Source organism: Symphalangus syndactylus, chromosome 17, assembly GCF_028878055.3.
Source record: "Symphalangus syndactylus isolate Jambi chromosome 17, NHGRI_mSymSyn1-v2.1_pri, whole genome shotgun sequence".
Taxonomy (NCBI): domain Eukaryota; kingdom Metazoa; phylum Chordata; class Mammalia; order Primates; family Hylobatidae; genus Symphalangus; species Symphalangus syndactylus.
The window spans coordinates 17,417,566-17,437,959 of record NC_072439.2 but is presented as its reverse complement, the minus strand read 5'-3'; the positions used below and the strand labels follow the sequence as shown (position 1 = coordinate 17,437,959).

Below are 20,394 nucleotides of genomic sequence, written 5' to 3'. Positions count from 1 at the left end.
TCTTCCTTTGCTTCTTCAGGATTCTGCTCAAACATAACCTCCTCAAAGAGGTCCTCCTTGACCCACCTTACCTGAAACGGGCTTACCCCACCCCCAGTCCAACCCCACAGCCCTGTGCAGTTTTCCTCACAGCACTTACCACCACTATATATATTTATCAGTTTGTTGACCCTCTCCTCACTCAACTGTAAGTTTAATGAGGGCAGCGACTGCGTCTGTTTAATCAGTGCTGAGCCCCCGAGTCCTAGAGCCTTAGAGTCCTAGATTTGGTTCACCCAGATCCAAAGGCGAGGATTCAAGGACAGATAGTCTGTTTGGGAGGTGCAAGGAACTGGAGAGTGGGGAAGTTAGGCAGAGAAGGCAGGAAATAATAAAAGCTGTGTTCCCAAGCTGGTTACTAGGGGCCACTGCAGCACAGTCCCATTGGGGAACTCAGGCCCTGGTGTGGAATGACACTGCAGAGTTATCCCACATAGCAGTGAGGGAGCTGGGGAATTTATACACCAACCTGTCCTGGCATTGTGGAGGGCTGCTCCCTGATGTGCTTATTCCCCAGCACTTCCAGCCTGCTTCCTCCATGGGCAGAGTAGGCTTTGGCCACCAGTGAAAGTCCTTAGGCAACGGGATGCAGGTGCTGGCCGTTGGAAGTGGGAAGGGCAAGGGGTTGGACTGGGGGCACTGGGCACAGACCAGGCTCTTCAAACACATTCATGGGTGAATTAATGAATGAATGAACACATGAAAGAATGGACGTCTCTATGGTGGGCAGAAGAAATGCCCAGCTTTTCTGAGTGATCTCCACTCTTGTGGCCTTGTTCTCTGTTTGCACAGACAGCCTCCAACTAATGCCACTGAAGACATTCCCAGCTGCTATCCGGGAAGTCATCCAGAGTGAGCTCAACAATTCTGTGATCCTGCAGTGGGTAGTGACAATGGACCCTGAGCCCATGCTGAGCTGGACCTTCAATGGGGTGCCCTGTGGGATGGGAGAGAAGCTGTTCATCCAACGGTTGTCCTGGGAGCAGCTGGGCACCTACATGTGCATAGCCACGAACAGCAAGAAACAGCTGGTCTCCAAGACTGTGACCATCTCACTGCCAAGTGAGTCCCCCATCCCACCCCACCCCACCCAAGAGCCCTGCACCCTCTCCAGCCTCTGGAAAGGCAGCCTCTCTGATTCCATTGAGGCACCTACTATAAGCAGTCGCCTTCGAGACCTTTTATAGGCAAAATGTCATTCCAATGTTCCATCCACCTGGCAAACTGTGGATTATTAGGCCACTTTCTTCTTCTTCTTTCTTCTTTCCTCTTTTTTTTCTTCTTTCTTCTTCTTTTTCTTTCTTCTTTCTTCTCCTTCTTTTCCTCCTCCTCCTTCTTCCTTCTTCTTCTTCCTTCTTCTTTCTTCTCCTTCTTTTCCTCCTCCTCCTTCTTCCTTCTTCTTCTTCCTTCTTCTTTCTTCCTTATTCTTTCCTCCTCCTCCTTCTTTTTCTTTTTCTTCTTCTCCTTCTTCTTCTTCTTTTTTTTTTTTTTTTTTGACAGAGTCGTGCTCAGTCACCCAGGCTGGAGTACAGTGGTGTGATCTCAACTCACTGCAACCTCTGCCTCCCAGGTTCAAGTGATTCTCATGCCTCAGCCTCCTGAGTAGCTGGGATTACAGGCATGCACCACCACATCTAGCCTATTTTTGTATTTTTAGGAGAGACGGGGTTTCACTGTGTTGTCCAGGCTAGTCTCAAACTCCTGGGCTCGAGTGATCCACCCACCTTGGCCTCCCAAACTGCTGCGATTACAGACATGAGCCACCTTGCCCAGCCAATTAGGCCATTTTCAGATGACAGGCTGAGGCTCAAAGAGGTTAACTATGATGAAAGCCCAGCTTAGGATCTGGACCAGGCTACCTGGGTCCTTGGCTCCAACCATTTGCTGGCTACATGAACATGGGAAGCCTCTTTGCCTCCCTAAGTCTCAGCACATACCTGCAAAAAATACAGATCAAAATCTAAGGAGTGGGCCAGGTGCAGTGGCTCACACCCGTAACTCCAGCACTTTGGGAGGCTGAGGCAGGAGGATCACTTGAGCCCAGGAGTTAGAGACCAACCTGGACAACATAGTGAGACCTTGTCTCTACCAAAAAAAAAAAAGTTAAAAAAATTAATCAGGCATGGTGGTGCCACCTGTCGTCCCAGCTGCAATGGGAGGATCACTTGAGCCCAGGAGTTTAAGGCTGCAGTGAGCTGTAATCGCACCACTGCACACCAGCCTGAGTGACAGAGGATAACTGTCTCAAAAAAAAAAATCACCATTGTCATCATCTAAGGAGTGGTTCAAAGCAATGGCTTTGGAATTTGAATCCCTGGTTGTGTGACTCTGAGCCAGTGCCTTGACTTCTCTGTGCCTCAGTTTCCTCATTTATAACACTGGGAAGATAATAGTGCCTACCCCAGTGTGTAGTTGTGAGCATTCAATGAGATAAGCAGGTGAATAGCTTAAAACAATAATGTCTAGCACTATCGAACACTAATGAGTGCCCAATAACCATGATCCAATATCACTGTTGCAATTAGCATTGTCATTATTAATTGTAGCTATTACCATATACAGTCGGTATATGGAGCCCTAGGTGGCAATCAAAATGACAGCAAGTTGTTGAGATCAGAGAAGTGATTTGGGACCTGGTCAAAACTCAGTTCAGTCCCTGTTCCTGTGCCTTCCTGGCTCGGTAACTTAATGCAAGTGACTTCCCCTCTCTAAGCCCCAGTTTCCTCATGTGTATAATGGGGGTAATCCTATATACCTCTACAGGGTTGTTATAAGGAACGAAAACAAGGGGTGACTGAGTTTGGCAGAACAACTGTCAGGCAGCAGGTGCCTTGAATAGCAGCTGTTATGGTGAATATTATTTTTAGTGTGTTATTCATGGAGGGACACATGGTGATATGGTTTGGCTGTGTCCCCACCCAAATCTCATCCTGAATTGTAGCTCTCATAATCCCCATGTGTCATGAGGGGGACCTGGTATGAGGTAACTGAATCATGGGGTCAAGTTTTCCCCATGCTGTTCTCATGATAGTCAATAAGTCTCACAAGTTCTGATGGTTTTACAAAAGGCAGTTCCCCTGCACACATTCTCTTGCCTGCCGCCATGTAAGACATGCTTTTGCTCCTCCTTCACCTTCTGCCATGCTTGTGAGGCCTCCCCAGCCACGTGGAACTGGGAGTCCATTAAACCTCCTTTTTTTAAATAAAGTACCCAGTCTCGGGTATTTCTTCATAGCAGTATGAAAATGGACTACCATGGCTTGGTGTGAACTAGAGGTATGCAGAGGAACTGGCCAGGATAGAAGAGGGGGAGAGTATTTGGGGTAGCAAAGAATGCATGAGTCAAGGTTCAGAGCTGGGACGTGGAATGGAATGGGTGATGGGAATCTCAGCTTGGCTGGGTCCCAGAGAACCACCTCATCTCCCTGGCCAGGGTCCAGTGGGAGCTTCAGGGCTGATGCACTGGGGGAAAAAATGTAAATCTTATAGCACCTACTGACCCTGATATTTATTGAGAAGGACAATACTTCCAAGACCCCCTTTGCTCATTCATCAACTGCCCAGGAAATGTTTATGAGCACTTGCTGTGTGGCCAGCCCATATAGCTGGGAACACCCTGGCGACCAAGACAGCTGCAGCCCTCCCTTCACAAGACTCACAGCCCAGTGTCCACAGATGGTGATCATCAGAGTGGGCAGGGCTGGGATGGGGGAGCCCAGAGAGCTATGGGACTCAGCCTAGGAGTTAAGGAGGGCTCCCTGGAAGAAGGGACACCTGAGGTGGTACTACAACACATAAGAATTATGCAAGCTGGCCAGGTAGAGTGGCTCATTCGTGTAATCTCAGCACTTTGGGAGGTTGAGGTGGGTGGATCACTTGAGGCTAGGAGTTTGAGACCAGGCTGGCCAACATGGTGAAACCCCGTCTCTACTAAAAATACAAAAATTAGCTGGGAATGGTGGCACGTACCTGTAATCCCAGCTACCAGAGGGGCTGAGACACAAGAATTACTGGAACCCAGGAGGTGGAGGTAGTGAGCTAAGATTGTGCCACTGCACTCCAGCCTGGTGACAGAGGGAGACTCTGTCTAAAAAAAAAAAAAAAAGTGGGGGGGAATTATGCAAGCCGAGAGAGAGATGGCATTCCAGAGAGAGAGTGCAGCATGGACAGGCCTGGAGGCAAGAGAGAAAGAAAGGGATGAGCTTGGAAAATTGAGTGGAGTCCAGGGTTGCATGGCTATAAAGGCAGGGCAGTGAGAGGGATGAGGCTGGCCAGGTGGCAGGGCCTCAAAGGCTAAGGTGAGAAACTGACTTCTGCCCCAGGGTGTTGGGGAGCCACAGCAGGGTTCTGAGCAGGGGAGGAACAGGGTCAGGTGTGAGCTTTAGAAAGATCCTCCTGGCTTCCATGTGGTAGGAAGGTGGATGGGCACTGGATTAGGGCAGGAGAGCAGGGAGGAGAGGGGGCCGGAGACCTGGAGGATGGAAGAGAAGGTTGGATTGAAAAGACAGTTGGGAGGGGGAATGGCACAGGGAGGGGTGCACAGGGAGGGCGGGCAGACGGCTCCTCCAATCTCACCCCTCCTTGGTCCCCAGAACCCATCGTGCAGCCCACAGAAGCAGAGCCCATGGAGCTGGACCCCACTCTGTCCCTGTCAGGAGGCTCTGCCATCGGGCTCCTTGCAGCTGGGATCCTGGGAGCCGGGACACTGATTGGAGGCATGTGTTTCACCATCATCCAGAGCCTAAGGTACCTCCATCCCTCACCTCCGTCCACTGGGCAACATCCACTCAGCCCCCATGGGGCACAGAGCTGGCTCAACAAGGAAACAGAGATGAAACCAACACCCTCATCAAGGAGGGTGATAGGGACTCCTGAGGGGCCCATCTGACTCATTGGTTTCCAAAATGGGATCACAGCAACAAAGAGATAGAAGAGGGCACTAGCAAAAGAAAAATTCACTCACAACAACCCAGAGAGTCAGATGCTATTATTATCATCTGCATTTTGCAGATAGGCAAACTGAGGCACAGAGAAGGGGAGTGGCTTGCCCACAGCCTCACTGCTAGTAAGTTACGGAGCTGGGAAACTCTAACCCAGCGGCGCTAGAGGAATTAAAGACACAGAAATATAGAGGTGTGAAGTGGGAAATCAGGGGTCTCACAGCCTTCAGAGCTGACAGCCTCAAAGAGAGATTTACCCACGTATTTATTAACAGCAAGCCAGTCATTAGCATTGTTTCTACAGATTTTAGATTAACTAAAAGTATCCCTTATCGGAAACAAAGGGATGGGCCGAAATAAAGGCATGGGTGTGGCTATTTATCTGCAGCAGGAGCATGTCCTGCTCATACTGCACAGATCGCTCATACTGTTGTTAGTGGTTTAAGAACGTTTTTAAGTGGTTTTCCACCCTGGGTGGGCCAGGTGTTCCTTGCCCTCATTCCGGTAAACCCACAAGCTTCCAGGGTGGGCATCATGGCCATCATGAACATGTCACTGTGCTGCAGAGATACTGTTTATGGCCAGTTTGGGGGCCAGTTTATGGCCAGGTTTTGGGAGTGGCCTGTTCCTAACATGTCCCCCTTCTTTGATTTGCAAAGCAATAAAAGCAAAGGCAGTTTTGTCACGGTGAGCTACTTCTCGCAGGAGTCAGGATCTGCATCTGCAGACTGTACAAAGACAACACAGATTAAAGGCATAATCATCATTGAAATCACAGAGCTTCCAAGTGTTTTTATCCATTTTAATCCGTTACTATCTGCTAATCTGTCTGCAGCTCCTTCAAGCACGCCAGTTCCTGGCAGTAAGGTCAGGTGTGCCTTGGATGCTTTAAATATTTGTTCTTTTAATTTTGCAATATCCAAAGACAAGTTTGTAGAGTGTCCTTCTAGATGCTTTTTTATTCTTTCCCAAATTTTGATCTTATTAAGAGCTATTAATAGTTTCCACAAATCCTTATGTTAAGCTCCTACAGTGGGCCATATCATTTGAGGTTGAGGTGCCACTATACCGCCATGGTTTCAGATAATAGGAATTCTTGCCGTACATCTTGCCGTTTTTACCATCTGACCATTTTGTTCAGACCAGCTGAACATAGTGTGGCTGTGGCACACAGACTGCAAGGTGCAATTTAAGCTAAACATCCCTTTAGGAGACCAATTAACAATGATTCCATAAGAATCATTGTGCAGCACCTCTGCCTGTTCTGCAGTGCAATCTTCCTAAACAAGTATGTTCATTTTTTCTGGTCAGGTTCAATTTTGTTTACAAATAGGTTTTTGAGGGCAGTATGCCTCAATTATAGGAGCAGATTTATTATGGTAAATACTGAGATCAGAAAGCACGTGTAACTGTGTCATAGAGTGATTACATCCAGGCATTACTGTCAGCCAAGATTGATACATATGCCTTATAAGTATCATTGTTCTTTGTGTCAGCCCTTCTTTAAGTAATACTCACAGCAATTGTGATCACCGCTCTCATAGCTACCATTACTTATTGTGACTGGTTGTGCCACTTTCCTCAGGTTTTCTTCTGCCAGCTGTGACAACTTCTTGATCTGTCCCCAGGTGGGTGGCTGTGTTCGACGGGTGTTGCTCATGACAGCTGGGGTCCTCCTCAGCATCAGCCTCGACATGGCTGCAACCAGGGAGTCGCCAGGATCCTCCCGGAGTCTCTTCCTCGGCATCTGGCTCATGATAAGGTTTCAGGTGTCTTGATGGTATCCAAATCGGCTGTTCATTTTGGCCTGGAGAAACACAAGCATAACCTCTACCCCAAGTTATTATTTTACCTATTTCCCAACTTTTTGTTATCGGATCTCTCCACCAAACCAATTGTTCTGCTTCTGTCTTTGCAGCTGGTTTCTGTAGATGCTGTTCAGCTGCTGATAACATCTGGCTTTTGGGCAGGCTCAAAAAATTTAAAGTTAATAATGCTAGATTCAATTGTGTATGGGCTGTCCCATAATCCCTCTTTCTCTCCCTGTTTTGTTTTTATCATCAGTTGTTCATCTGTATGAAATCATAACTGAGCATTTTCAATTAACTGTGTGGAATGAACCACGTATGAAGAATCAGAAATCACATTAATAGGCATATCAAAAGCACTCAATACCTCAATTACACCTACAAGCTCCACTTTCTGAGCTGAAGTATAGGGCGTCTGGAAAACTTTACTTTTCAAGCCAGAATAAGAAACTTTACCATTATTAGACCCATCTGTAAAACAATGAAAACGCTTAGCAGGCTACAGGTTGTAAATGCAAACCATTCACAGTCTTGCTCAGCTAAAGGGATAGTACAGAAAGTCTTTTAAATCTATGACTATTAAAGGCCAATTTTAAGTCCTCTAAAGCCTCCAGTTTTTCTTTACTTAGTGGCCATTGTTCTATCCAAATTGGCTTATCTGTTAACCATTTTAAAGGTATCGGTTCTGGAAGCTTAACAATGGCTGCCATCAAAAATGATATTCTAAGCTTTGGCTGGAACTTTGTCTTTCTGCTTGAAGCGGTTCTTTCAAAACTTGCAAATTTTTTTCTAGTCCCATGCTGGGGACATGCCCCATTTCATGCATCATATGTTGATTTTGAGGGATATGTAATTGTTCTGGAATTAGAACTTGTGCTCCCCATTGTTGTAATAAATCTTTCCCCCATAGATTTATAGATACAGAAGTTATAATTGGTTGAATAGTCCCAAGCTGTCCATCGGGCCCTTCAAAATGCAAAATATAGCTACTTTGATATACTTCAGGGGCTTTACCAACTCCAACTGTGTTAAACTGAGCAGGTTAAATTGGCCACGCGGACGGCCAGTGCCGTAGAGAAATGATTGAAATGCCCGCTCCTGTATCTGCCAAACCTTTAAATTTCTTTCCCTGAATAGTTATTTCACAGGTAGGATGTTTATCAGTAATTTGATTTACCCAGTAAGCTGCTTTCCCTTGTTTATTTGTGCTTCCAAATCCTCCTGTTCATTTAATTTCACTTTTTCCCATTCCCACATACAGCACAATCAGGAGCTGTGCTACGCGCTCTCCTAGCTCTGCTTTCCAGGGAGCAGAAGGAGATACAACAATTTGAATTTCCCCATTGTAATCTGAATCAATGACTTCTGTATGTATTTGTACCCCTTTTAAATTTAAACTAGACCTTCCTAAAAGTAATCCTATTGTCCCTGCTAGCAAGGGTCCACAGACTCCTGTTGGGACCTTTTGCGGGGGTCCCCCAGGCAGAAGGCTCAGAGCTTTTGTGCAGCATAAATCTACTGCGGCACTACCAGCTGTGGCGGGGGACAGACATTGTACAGGGGTGAGGGAATGGCCTGAGCTGGAAATGCCCCAGTTTGGAACAGGGCCCGGGATGGGCCCCTCATAGCATTTCCCGAAATCGGGTTCCCTTCTTTATCAAACTTAGAATGACACTGATTAGCCCAATGTTTTTCTTTTTTACATTTTGGAATATTTCAGACTCAGCAATTTTCTTTTTTCCCCTATCTGGCAGCCTGACTTGCTGATTATTTCTACATTCTCTTTTAGTATGAATAGCTTGTTTAAATTCTTTGAGTAATTTACAAGGAAAAGGCTCAAATGTAGCTATAATATTTCCCTGTTGATCTGGGGGGTGTATTCTGATAGGGAACTGCCAAGCCTCTAAATCACCTTCTCTTCTAGCTTGCTGGATTCCTGCCTGAATAGAACTGACAGCGGTCGCTCGAGGTGCTGCTCAAACAGTCACTGAGGCAACTACTTTTCGCCCAGTGTCCTCCGGAAAAGAAAGATCTGGAGGGTTAGGCCACTGTTTATGGCCAGTTTTGGGGCCAGTTTATGGCCAGATTTTGGGGGGCATGTTCCCAACAGAATCTCTTGAACCTGGGAGGTGGAGGTTGCAGTGAGCTGAAATAGCGCCACTGCACTCCAGCCTGGGCAACAGAGTCAGACTGTCTCCAAAAAAAAGAAAAAAGAAAAAAAAAACCCAGGGATGTGATTATACTTTCCTCCAAAGACAGGAGTGAGGATTAAGTAAAATGATGGGAGTCATGAGCTATGAACAGTGCCTGGAATGTCATGAGCCTTCAATAAACCTCAGCCATGTGATGATGATGATTGTATTAGTTTGCTCCAGCTGCTGTGACAAAATGCTACAGACAGGGGCTTAAACAACAAAAATTTATTTTCTCACAGTTCTGGAGGCTGGAAGTCCCAGATCATGGTGGCAGCCAGTTTGATGTCCCATAGCGCCCCTCTCCATGGCTTGCAGAAGGCCACTTTCTTGCTGTGTCCTCACATGACCTTTTCTCTATGCTCATCCCTGGTGCCTCTTCCTCTTCTTGTAAGGATACCAGTCTTATTGGATCAGGACCCCACTCTTATGATCTCATTTAACCTTATTGTGTCTGAAGAATCTATCTCCAAATATAGTCACATTGGAGGGTTAGGACTAGGTATTAATGTGGGGAGCGGATAATAATTCAGTCGATTCTTATTCTCTCTCATTCTCTCTCTTTCTCTCTCTTTGTCTCTCTCTCTCTCCACTGCAGGACTGACAGGCAGAGAATAGGAATATGCAGCTGAAATGTGGGCAACTCTCCTGTCAGCTGAAGAGGTAATACCGGGAAGGGTGTGAAGGAAATCCTAGGTTTTGGAACAGAATGAAGTTTCTGGGCAGAGACTCCATATGTGATTTCCTCCCTCCTGGTTCCCTGGTCATTTGTCTGTGAGATGTTCCCCTCCTGTGGAGAGCTCCAGGAGCTGCTTTTCTCTCCTTTTGCCAACTGCCAGCACCCCATCTGCCCAGCTCATCAAATTCCTGGAAGCCACCTAAACAAGCAGTCTATATTTCATAAACCTCTTGGGCTCCATGCAAAAGAAACGCACTGAAGTAGCTCAGGAAAAAATAAAATGAACAGTTTAATATAAGGACCTATGAAATTTTTCAGCAATCCATAGGTGTGACAGTCAGCATTTGCTTTGTAACAAACTACCTCCCCAAAATTCACTGGCTTGAAATAACAGCCATTTATTTAGCTTGCAATTTCATGGGTCATCCATTTGGGCTGGGCTCAGCTGGGTAGTTCTTCTGGTCTCTGCCAGGCTCGCTCCTGCATCTGGGGTCAGTTGGCAGATTGCCCAGGGGCTGTCTGGACTAGGATAGCCTCATAGCTGGGACAACTGGCCTCTCCTTCATGTTGTCTCTCATCCTCTAGCAGGGTGACCCAAGCTTGTTCACATGGCAGAGGCAGGATTCCAAGAGTAACAGCAGAAACTGCAAGGCCCTTTAAGTCTCAAGCTCAAAATGGACATGCCATCACTTCTGCCACAGAAAGGACTTCATTGGCCAAAGTTACATGACTGGCCAAATTCAGGGAATGGGGAAGTTGACTCCACTTCTTGCTAGGAAGGGAAAAATCTGTGGCCATTTTCACAATCTACGAAGAAATGTGGAACTACACACAGCTCTCTCTGCCAGCCTCCCCCACCCACACACTTCACCACTACCCCAAGCCCTTACAATTCCTTTCCTCCTGCACATGGAATTCACAGTTCTCTGTCTCTCTCTGCAGATGGGCACTTTGTACGTCTCTATCCACGTGGGAAAAGACCCCATCCCATAGCTTCCAAGTCTGGAATATCTCTGTTCAAGGGAACAATGCAACGTAACCAGACTCCCTTTGCCCTGTTTCTGAAACACCTGAAGGAAACATCTGATGGGTTGACTCGGTGCCATCCTTGGTCCCATCGCTGTGACACGTTGTGCAAGCAAAGCATCAGAGGCTCATCCCTGTCTGTGGGAGCTGAGTGCTCAGAAAACAGGTGGGAGGTTTTACCTTGGAAATTGGCCAGACTCCAAAATATGTCTTCTACACATGCTGCTTTTTTTTTCTCTTCTTCAAAAAGAACCAAAAAATAACTAAAAACACCACCACTTCTGAGTGGTTTCTCATGAAGCCTCTCTTCCTGAGAGTGGGAGAGGCATGTTTGCAAATAAGAGCTTTGTGCTGTTCAAGTTTAATACCTCTCCATAGGAGGATCCTGACAGATGGCAGGCACAGGGCACACAAGTATGGCTGAAACTCCTCTGGGGGATATATCTCACATTTGAGGAACATTCGGTGCTTCTGTGACCAACACAGAACCACCTAACATGCCATTCTGCTTAGCAATAATAGTAGCAGAACTGAGTCCAAGTCTTGTCTGTTGAGGGCTCTCCATGTGCCAGCCACTGACTATTTACCTTACATGATTAATGTGTCATAGCAGGCCAGGCGCAGTGGCTCACACCTGTAAGCCCACCACTTTGGGAGGCCGAGGCGGGTGGCTCACCTGAGGTCAGGAGTTCAAGACCAGCCTGGCCAACATAATGAAACCCCATCTCTACTAAAAATACAAAAATTGGCGGGACATGGGGGCAGGTGCCTATAATCCAAGCTACCCAGGAGGCTCAGGCAGGAGAATCACTTGAACCCAGGAGGCAGAGGTTGCAGTGAGCCGAGATCATGGCCACTGCACTCCAGCCTGGGTGAGGGAGTGACACTATCTCAAAAATAACATAAAATAAGTAAGAGATGTTAGCCGGGCACGGTGACTCACGCCTGTAATCCCAGCATTTTGGGAGGCCAAGGCAGGCAGATCACCTGAGGTCAGGAATTCAAGACCAGCATGGCAAGATGGTGAAACCCTGTCCCTTGTTATCACAGGAATGGGGATGTGGCTTCTGTGCTGCCTAATCTTGCCTAGAACTAGATGTACCTGCGTTCTTTTCCTTATGGCTTTACCCTTGGTTACCCTAATTCCCTATTCTCCTGCCTCAAGAGGTGACCACAGCAGCCCTGGGCCTGCCCTCCTAGGGCTTATAGTACAGTGAGAGAGGCAGACCTGTTCCCAGTGATGACCCAGAGTCATCACTCCCCTCTGGGAGGCCAGGGGGAAGTTTTAATGGAGACTGGAGGATCCAGGAGGGCTTCCTAGTGAGGGAGGGGTCAGCTGTACTAGAGAACACATTAAGATCATTAATAACAAGAGCAACCAGACGGCCGGGCATGGTGGCTCATGCCTGTGATCCCAGCACTTTGGGAGGTGAGGCAGGCAGATCATGAGGTCAGGAGATCGAGACCATCCTGGGTAACACAGCGAAACCCTGTCTCTACTAAAAATACAAAAAATTAGCTGGCGTGGTGGCAGGCGCCTGTAGTCCCAGCTACTCGGGAGGCTAAGTCAGGAGAATGGCGTGAACCCAGGAGGTGGAGCTTGCAGTGAGCCAAGATCGTACCACTGCACTGCAGCCTGGGCGACAGAGCGAGACTCCGTCTCAAAAAAAAAAAAAAAAAAGGGCAGCCAGGTCTTCTGATTGGAGTTGGTGTTTAGGAAAAATAAAATTTAAAAATTAAAATTTTTTTGGCCAGGCACAGTGGCTCACAGCTGTAATCCTCGCACTTTGGGAGGCCAAGGCAGGTGGATTGACTGACCTCAGGAGTTCAAGACCAGCCTGGCCAACATGGCGAAAACTTGTCTGCTAAAAATGCAAAAAAAATTAGCCAGGCGTGGTGGTGCGTGCCTGTAATCCCAGCTACTTGGGAGGCTGAAGCATGAGAATCACTTGAATCCAGGAGGCAGAGGTTGCAGTGAACCAAGATTGTGCCACTGCACTTCAGCCTGGGCAACAGAGCAAGACTCTGCCAAAAATAAAAAAAATTTAAAAATTGTTTAAAGAGCAGCCAGGTCTCCATAGTGATAATTGTCAGGCATTGCACCAAAGAGCTTTAATGCGTTATTCTCAAACAGTCCTCCCACCTCAGCCTGCCAAAGTGCTGAGATTTCAGGTTTGAGCCACTGTGCCATGCTATGCCCATTTTTCAGATGAAGAATCATAAGCCCCAGGAGACATCAATAATAATTGCTGCCATTTGTTGAGCAGCTAAATAAATAACTTTTTAAACCATATAATTTCTTTCCTTTTTTTTTTTTTTTTTTTGAGACAGGGTCTCACTCTGTTGCCCAGACTGGAGTGCAGTAGCACGACCTTGGCTCACCGCAACCACCACCTCAAGTGATTCAGCCTCCCAAGTGGCTGGGATTACAGGTGTACACCATTACCACCCAGCTAATTTTTGTGTTTTTAGTACAGATGGGGTTTCACCATGTTGGCCAGGCTGGTCTTGAACTCCTGACCTCAAAAGTGTGGGGGAAAGAGAGATCAGGCTGCTACTGTGTCTGTGTAGAAAAGGAAGACATGAGAAACTCCATTTTGATCTGTACTAAGAAAAATTCTTCTGCCTTGAGATGCTGTTAATCTGTAACCCTAGCCCCAACCCTGGGCTCGCAGAAGCGTGTGCTGTATTGACTCAAGGTTTAATGGATTTAGGGCTGGGCAGGATGTGCTTTGGTAAAAATGTGTTTGCAGGCAGTATGCTTGGTAAAAGTCATTGCCACTCTCCAGTCTCGAGTAACCAGGGACACAATGCACTGTGGAAGGCCGCAGGGACCTCTGCCCAAGAAAGCCTGGGCATTGTCCAAGGTTTCCACCCACTGAGACAGCCTGAGAGATGGCCTCGTGGGAAGGGAAAGACCTGACCATCCTCCAGCCTGACACCTGTAAAGGGTCTGTGCTGATGAGAAGTAGTGAAAGAGGAAGTCCTCTTTGCAATTGAGATAAGAGGAGGGCATCTGTCTCTTGCTCGTCCCTGGGAATGGAATATCTCGGTGTAAAACCCAATCGTACATTCTATTTACTGAGATAGGAGAAAACTGCTTTACAGCTGGAGGTGAGACATGCTGGCAGCAATACTGCTCTTTACTGCACTGAGATGATTGTGTAAAGTCACACATAAATCTGGCCTACGTGCACATCCAGGCACAGCACCTTTCTTTTAATTTATCTATGACACAGAGTCCTTTGCTCACATGTTTTCCTGCTGACCCCCTCCCCACCATTACTCTATAGTCCTGCCACATTCCCCTCACCGAGATAGTAGGGATAGTGATCAATAAATACTGAGGGAACTCAGAGACCAGTGCCAGTGCAGGTCCTCATTTGCTGAGCGCCAATCCCCTGGGCCCACTTTTCTTCCTCTATACTTTGTCTCTGTGTCTTATTTCTTTTCTCAGTCTCTCATCTCCACCTTGTGAGAAATACTCAGAGGTGTGGAGGGGCAGGCCCCCTTCAAAATGATCAACCCACCTCAGCCTCCCAAAGTGCTGGGATTACAGGCATGAGCCACCATGCCCAGCCACAAATAACTTATTTCTAAATAACTTATTTAACTAACACCGCATGTTTTTATGACCTCCTATTTTATGGATGAGAAAAAAGAGGCAAGAGAAGCGATACCAGTTGCTTAGGATTCCCAGCTACCAATTAGTGGAAGCAGAATTTGAACCAAGGGAGTCTCCGGAGCCCTCGTTCCCAATCTCCTCTTCTTCCTCTGCATGTCTTTCTCTCTTTCTCCTCCTGCTCCCACGCCTCCTACATCACACCCTTCTGGACAAAGCTTCGCATCTGACATTTTCTTTTTTAGGGTGGACAGAGTCTCAACTCTGTCACCCAGGCTGGAGTGCCGTGGTGCAATCATGGCTCACTGCAGCCTCAAACTCCTGGGCTTGAGGGCTCCTCCAGCCTCAGCCTCCCAAGTAGCTGGGACTATGGGCATGTGCCGCCACACCTGGCTAATTTTTTAATTTTTTGTAGAGATACGGGGGATGGGGGCATATCTGAAATTTTTAAACCTTCCCTGACTGCCGTGAGCATTTCTGGGTAGAAGCCACTCCACGCCCTTACTTTGCTGGCATGGATGCTGGACAGCAATTTGGCAACATCCTCTAGACCACAAATGTGCATAGCCTTTGGCCCAGCAAATCGGCTTCTGGGAATAAATATGACAGATACTGTCACATACATGGGAAATGCCATGGACATGATGACCCAGGGAAGCACAGTTTGCAAGTACGAAAGGGCTGGAAACACCCAAAAAGCCCATCCCCTGAAGACAGTTTCAAAAATGATGGGGCATTCATGCAATGGAATAGCACACATTTGTGAATGAATGAATGAGGTAGCTCAATATATCTGCCTATGGGAAAATCACCAAGATATGTTGCTAAGTGAAAAACAGAAAGAGACAGAATAATGCTACCATTTTATTTTTTAATGGGAGAGGGAAGAATAAGGAAATGGATTCATATGTGCTTAATTACACAAGCTTCTTGATGATCCTTTTGGATCCAGAAGTTTGAAAACCACAGCATCAAGAGGATGCCCATTGGGCCTGGTGGCTCACGCCTGTAATCCCAGCACTTTGGGAGGCTGAGGAGGGTGGATTGCCTAAGTTCAGGAGTTCGAGACCAGCCTGGCCAACATGGTGAAATCCCATCTCTACTAAAAACACAAAAAAATTAGCTGGGTATGGTGGTGCAGGCCTGTAATTCCAGCTATTTGGGAGGCTGAGGCGCAAGAAGCACGTAAGCCTGGGAGGCAGAGGCTGCCGTGAGCCGAGATCATGCCATTGCACTCAAGCCTAGGAGACAGAGCAAGACTCTGTCTCAAAACAAACAAACAAACACACAAAAAATTAAGATGCCCATTGGAGATCTCCATTCACTATTTTATCAGATGATATTTCAGCACCTGAGAGAAGAAAATGTCTACGACTGGTCCAAACACTCAAGGAATTTAGACTTTTGACAGAGAAACACACAGAAGCAAGCAGATACACCCAGAACCAAACTTGCTTTTTCTTCTAAGCCTGTTTCTTCAGAGCAGCCTCTGACCCTCCAGGGCCCTGAGAGGAGTCCCTGGAGCCACAGGAGCTTGGGAGCCCAGAGAGGTGAGGGAACCCCAGATGGTGACAGCATCGTCAAGAGGAGGAACATAATGACGGCCACAGATTCCCAATTTGGAAATAACTCAGCAAAACAACAGTGACAGAAAATTCAGATATTTCCAACAGACTAGCCTCTATATTTCCATTTAGAAATTCACCTACATACATCCAGGGTGAGAGACCCCAAGCATCAGATGTGTCATACACAAGCATCAGATCCAAGTTAGAGAGGGCACCCAGGGACAGAAACCTCCAAGCCAGCCAAAAGCCAAAGGAAGGATTTTACAGAAAGACACAGGAATGTGGGGCCAGGCACAGTGGTTCATGCCTGTAATCCTAGCACTTTGGGAGGCCAAGGTGGGAGGATTGCTTGCGGCCAGGAATTCAAGACCAGCCTGAGCAACATAGCGAGACCCTATCTCTACAACAAATTTAAAAAACTAGCTGGGCGTGATCACATATGCCTGTGGTCCCAACTACCCAGGAGGCTGAGGCAGGAGTTGAGCCCAGGAGGTGGAGGCTGCAATGAGCAATGATGGCGCCACTGCACTCTAGCCTCAGTGAAATAGTGAGACCCTGTCTAAAAAAAATAATAAAAATAAAAAGGATATAAACATGTCAGAGAATAGGGAACAGAGCTGTTAGTTGGCCTCATGGAGACCCTGGCCAGGACAGACACCTCTGGGGACCAGGAAGTCTCTCAGGTTCTATCTCTGAGGGTTTGGCTCTCTGAGTCTCTCTGTCACCTCTCATTTCTCTCTCATCTCGCTCTGTCTATGCTATGTCTCTATCTCTTTCAATCTCTCTCTGTCTCTGTCTCCCAGCCCTTATCTCTGAGTGTGTCTCTCTGTTTCTCTCTCATTTCTCTCTCTCTCTCTTTCTCTCTCTCTCTCTTTCTCTCTCTCTCTCTTTCTCTCTCCCTCCCTCCCTCCCTCCCTCCTCCCCTCTCCCTACTGCAGGTTGGTCTATAACCCTTATCTTCCCCAGACCTGATAGAGTTCTGGTATTAATCTGTTTATGGTCGGTTTCCCTCCACTAGAACACAGTCTTCATTAAAGGCAGAGATTTTTGTCTGTCTTATTTTCTGCTGTATACCCAGTGCCTGGGATACTGGCTGGCTCAATAAATACACACTGAGTGAAGAATGAATGAATGACCATTCTCATCAACATTATTATTTGATGGCAACTGTAAAGCAACAATAATAATAATTGTCACTGCCACTGCTGCTATTGTTGGTATATCTGCTTTTTATTTAGTACAAACTATATCCCCGAAATTGAGCTAAGCAGTTTCTTGTTTAAGTTTTACAGACCACGCTGTGAGGTAAGTACTGTTAGTATGCCCTTTTTTCTTTTTTTTGAGACGCAGTCTTGCTCTGTCGCCTAGGCTGGAGTGCAGAGGCCCGATCTTGGGTCACTGCAACCTCCACCTCCCAGGTTCAAGTGATTTTCCTGTCTCAGCCTCCCTAGTAGCTGGGATTACAGGCATGTGCCACCATGATGGCTAATTTTTGTATTTTTAGTAAAGATGGGTTTTTGCCATGTTGGCCAGGCTGGTCTTGAACTCCTGCCTCGGCCTCCCAAAGTTCTGGGATTACAGGCGTCAGCTACTGCGCCTGCTCTCCCAGCCCCCAACTTTTTTTTTTTTTTTTTTTTTGAGACAGAGACTTGGCTCTGTCACCCAAGCTGTAGTGCGGTGGTGCGATGGTGGCTCACTGCAGCCTCTAACTCCTGGGCTCACACAGTCCCCCTGCCTCAGCCTCCCAAAGTGCTGGAATTCAGGCCTGGGCCACCACGCCCTACTATGCCCATTTTTCAGCTAAAGAATCTGAGGGCCCTCGAGGAGAAACCATTGCCCAACATGAGCCCAGGTCTTGTCTGACCCCAAAGCCCATGGGAAGTTTAGGCTGCGTGGAAGGACAGCCTGGTGGGCTCAGGATCTGTCCCATCACGAGTTGGAACCTCAGCTCTGCCACTCGGCAACCGCGAGCCGTTAGTAAGTTGCTGAATCTCTCCGCGTGCCCCCGTTTTCTCGCCTGGAATGTGTGCGACCTCACAGAGGAAGCCGCCTCTTCTAGTGCGCACCGAGGGAGCGAACGCGAGTTTGCAGCGGGACTGAGCGCCGGGAGAGACCTGCGCAGGCGCAGGCGCGCGGGGAGGGCCAGCCTGGGTGGGACTGGCCGCCAACTCCCCTCCGCTCCAGTCACTGGTCTGGAGCTTGAAGAAGTGGGTATTCCCCTTCCCACCCCAGGCACTGGCAGAGCGGCCCCCGGGGATTCCAGGACCTGAGTTCCGGGAGCCGGACTCGCAGCGGCCACGGCAGAGCGAGCGGGCGCCGGGAAGCGAGAAGGAGACGCCCGCCGGAGGCCCAGCTGCCCAGAGCAACTGGCATGGCCCAAGCCATGGCCGCCGCGTGGCTGCTGCTGCTGCTGCTGCTGGTGGCGCTACTGGTGCTGTCCTGGCCAACCCCAGGAACCGGTGAGTGACCCCCGCGCAGTCCGGTGGCCCCTGTCTGGCTCCCAGCTGCGCATCCAGGCCGGGTACTCGGCCCCCTGGGTTCCCGAAGATGACGGCGCCGCCCGGCGCCACCCACCCCCCATCTCTGCCCCGGGGTTGGAAGGAACACGGTGCGAGGGCAGGACCCTCCTCTTGGCCACCCGGAGAGCGGTCGGGGTTGGGTTTAGAACTTCCTTGAAATTGGCAGGAAAACGGAGCGAGGGCAGGACCCTCCTCTTAGCCACCCGGGTAGCGGTCGGAGTTAGGTACAGAAATTCCTCGAAATTGGCAGCAACACGGGGTGGGCACAAGACCCTCCTCTGGGCCCCTCGGAAAGGGGATGGAGTTGGGTGCGGAAATATCCCAAAAAGGCAAGTGAATCTCGGAAAAGCAGCAGATGGTGACTCATGCCGGATTACCTTACCGAGGTTCCTGCTCAGCCTACCCAGGCCATAACCCAGCAGCCTGCTGGCAGGCTGGGTGTGGACGGAGAGGATGGTTGATGTTGGGGAGGAGGACAGTGGGTGACACTTGACACCATTCATTACCCCTCTGACCCCCAATGTCTGATTCCAAGGGCCTGGCCATTCATTCATTCTTTCATTCTTTTTTTTTTTTTTTTTTTTTTTGAGACAGTCTCACTCTATCACCCAGGCTGGAGTGCAGTGTCCTGCCCTTGGCTCACTGCAGCCTCCTCCTCCCGAGTTCAAGCGATTCTGCTGCTTCAGCCTCCCGAGTAGCTGGGATCACAGACATGTGCCACTATGCCTGGCTAATATTTTTGTATTTTTAGTAGAGACAGGATTTCACCATGTTGGCCAGGCTGGTCTCAAACTCCTGATAAATATATATATTATGTATTATTATTATATATTATTATAATATATTATAATAATATATTATATAATATTATATATTATAATATATTATAATAATACATAATATAATATAATATATTGTGTATTATTATATAATTAATAATATATTATGTAATAATATATTTCTTAATATATATTAAATATATACTTATAACATATATATTATTTATATAATAAATAATATATATTTTATTATACATTTAAAGAGTAAATATTTTGTTATTTATTTATATATTTTGTATATATCTATAGTGTGTGTGTGCGTGTATGTGTGTGTGTGTGTATGAGAGAGAGAGACAGGGTCTTGCTTTGTTGCCCAGGCTGGAGTGCAGTGGTACAATCCTGGCTCATTGCAAACTCGACTTCCCAGGCTCAAGCGATCCTCTCACTGTGGCTTCTGGAGTAGCTGGGATTATAGGTGCTCATCGCTACACCTGGCTAATTTTTTTGTATTTTTGGTAGAGATAGGGTTTCGCTATGCTGCCGAGGCTGATTGCAGCCAAGCACAGTGTCTCATGCCTGTAATCCCAACACTTTGGGAGGCTGTGGTGGGAGGATCACTTGAGCTTAGGAATTCAAAACCAGCCTGGGCAATATGGCAAGACCCTATCTCTACAAAAATAATTAAATAAAAGTTCAAAAATAAAAAAGAATGCATAGGACCATGTTTATTAGCGTCAATAAGCGCTGTCACATGTTGAGGACCTACTATGTGCTAGGGCCCTTAGTAGAAAGATTTTTATATAGGACCTGGGGGATTAGAGGTCAGTCTCTGACCACCCAAGTTCAAATCCCACCTCTGCCACTAAACCTCTGTATGACGTGGAGGACACTATACTCTGTGTCAGTTTCCCTGTCTGTAAAATGATGTTAACAGTAGTGCTTGCCTCAGGGGGGCTATTTGAGGATTAAATGCCAAGATATATGTGAAGCACCCAGAATAGCCCCTGATCTGTGTCAGCACCCTGTGAGTGTCCACTGTTCTAAGTCTCATTTTACAAACTAGGAAAAAGAATCAGAGAGGTTAAGTAGCCGGCCTGAAGCTTCACAGCAGAAAACTGAAGGGACCCAAAACTCCTGGGCTATCATTGCCTTCCTCTCGTGCCTCGATCCCCCACATTCTTCCGACCAGGACCCACCCAGAGTAATAATGCAGCGTGTCATG

At 47.5% G+C, this 20,394-nt stretch overlaps 2 protein-coding genes across 3 annotated transcripts in view; both read left to right on the top strand.

Moving 5' to 3' along the window:
- The window catches only part of IGSF23 (immunoglobulin superfamily member 23), a 23,281-nt gene extending 12,356 nt beyond the window's left edge, over nt 1–10,925 (top strand). Inside the window, exons 2-5 of the mRNA XM_055247386.2 lie at nt 836–1,101; nt 4,632–4,785; nt 9,578–9,642; nt 10,601–10,925. Coding sequence (XP_055103361.1) covers nt 836–1,101; nt 4,632–4,785; nt 9,578–9,611 — 454 coding nt within the window. The 3' untranslated portion in view covers nt 9,612–9,642; nt 10,601–10,925. The remainder of the gene's footprint in view (nt 1–835; nt 1,102–4,631; nt 4,786–9,577; nt 9,643–10,600) is intronic.
- The window catches only part of PVR (PVR cell adhesion molecule), a 27,286-nt gene continuing 17,578 nt past the window's right edge, over nt 10,687–20,394 (top strand). Inside the window, exons 1-2 of one of the 2 annotated variants that reach the window (XM_055247135.2) lie at nt 10,687–10,850; nt 18,107–18,333. In XM_055247135.2, coding sequence (XP_055103110.2) covers nt 10,687–10,850; nt 18,107–18,333 — 391 coding nt within the window. Of the gene's footprint in view, nt 10,851–17,995; nt 18,334–20,394 lie in introns of those variants that run through there. The other variant, XM_055247378.2, reaches the window with a different exon arrangement.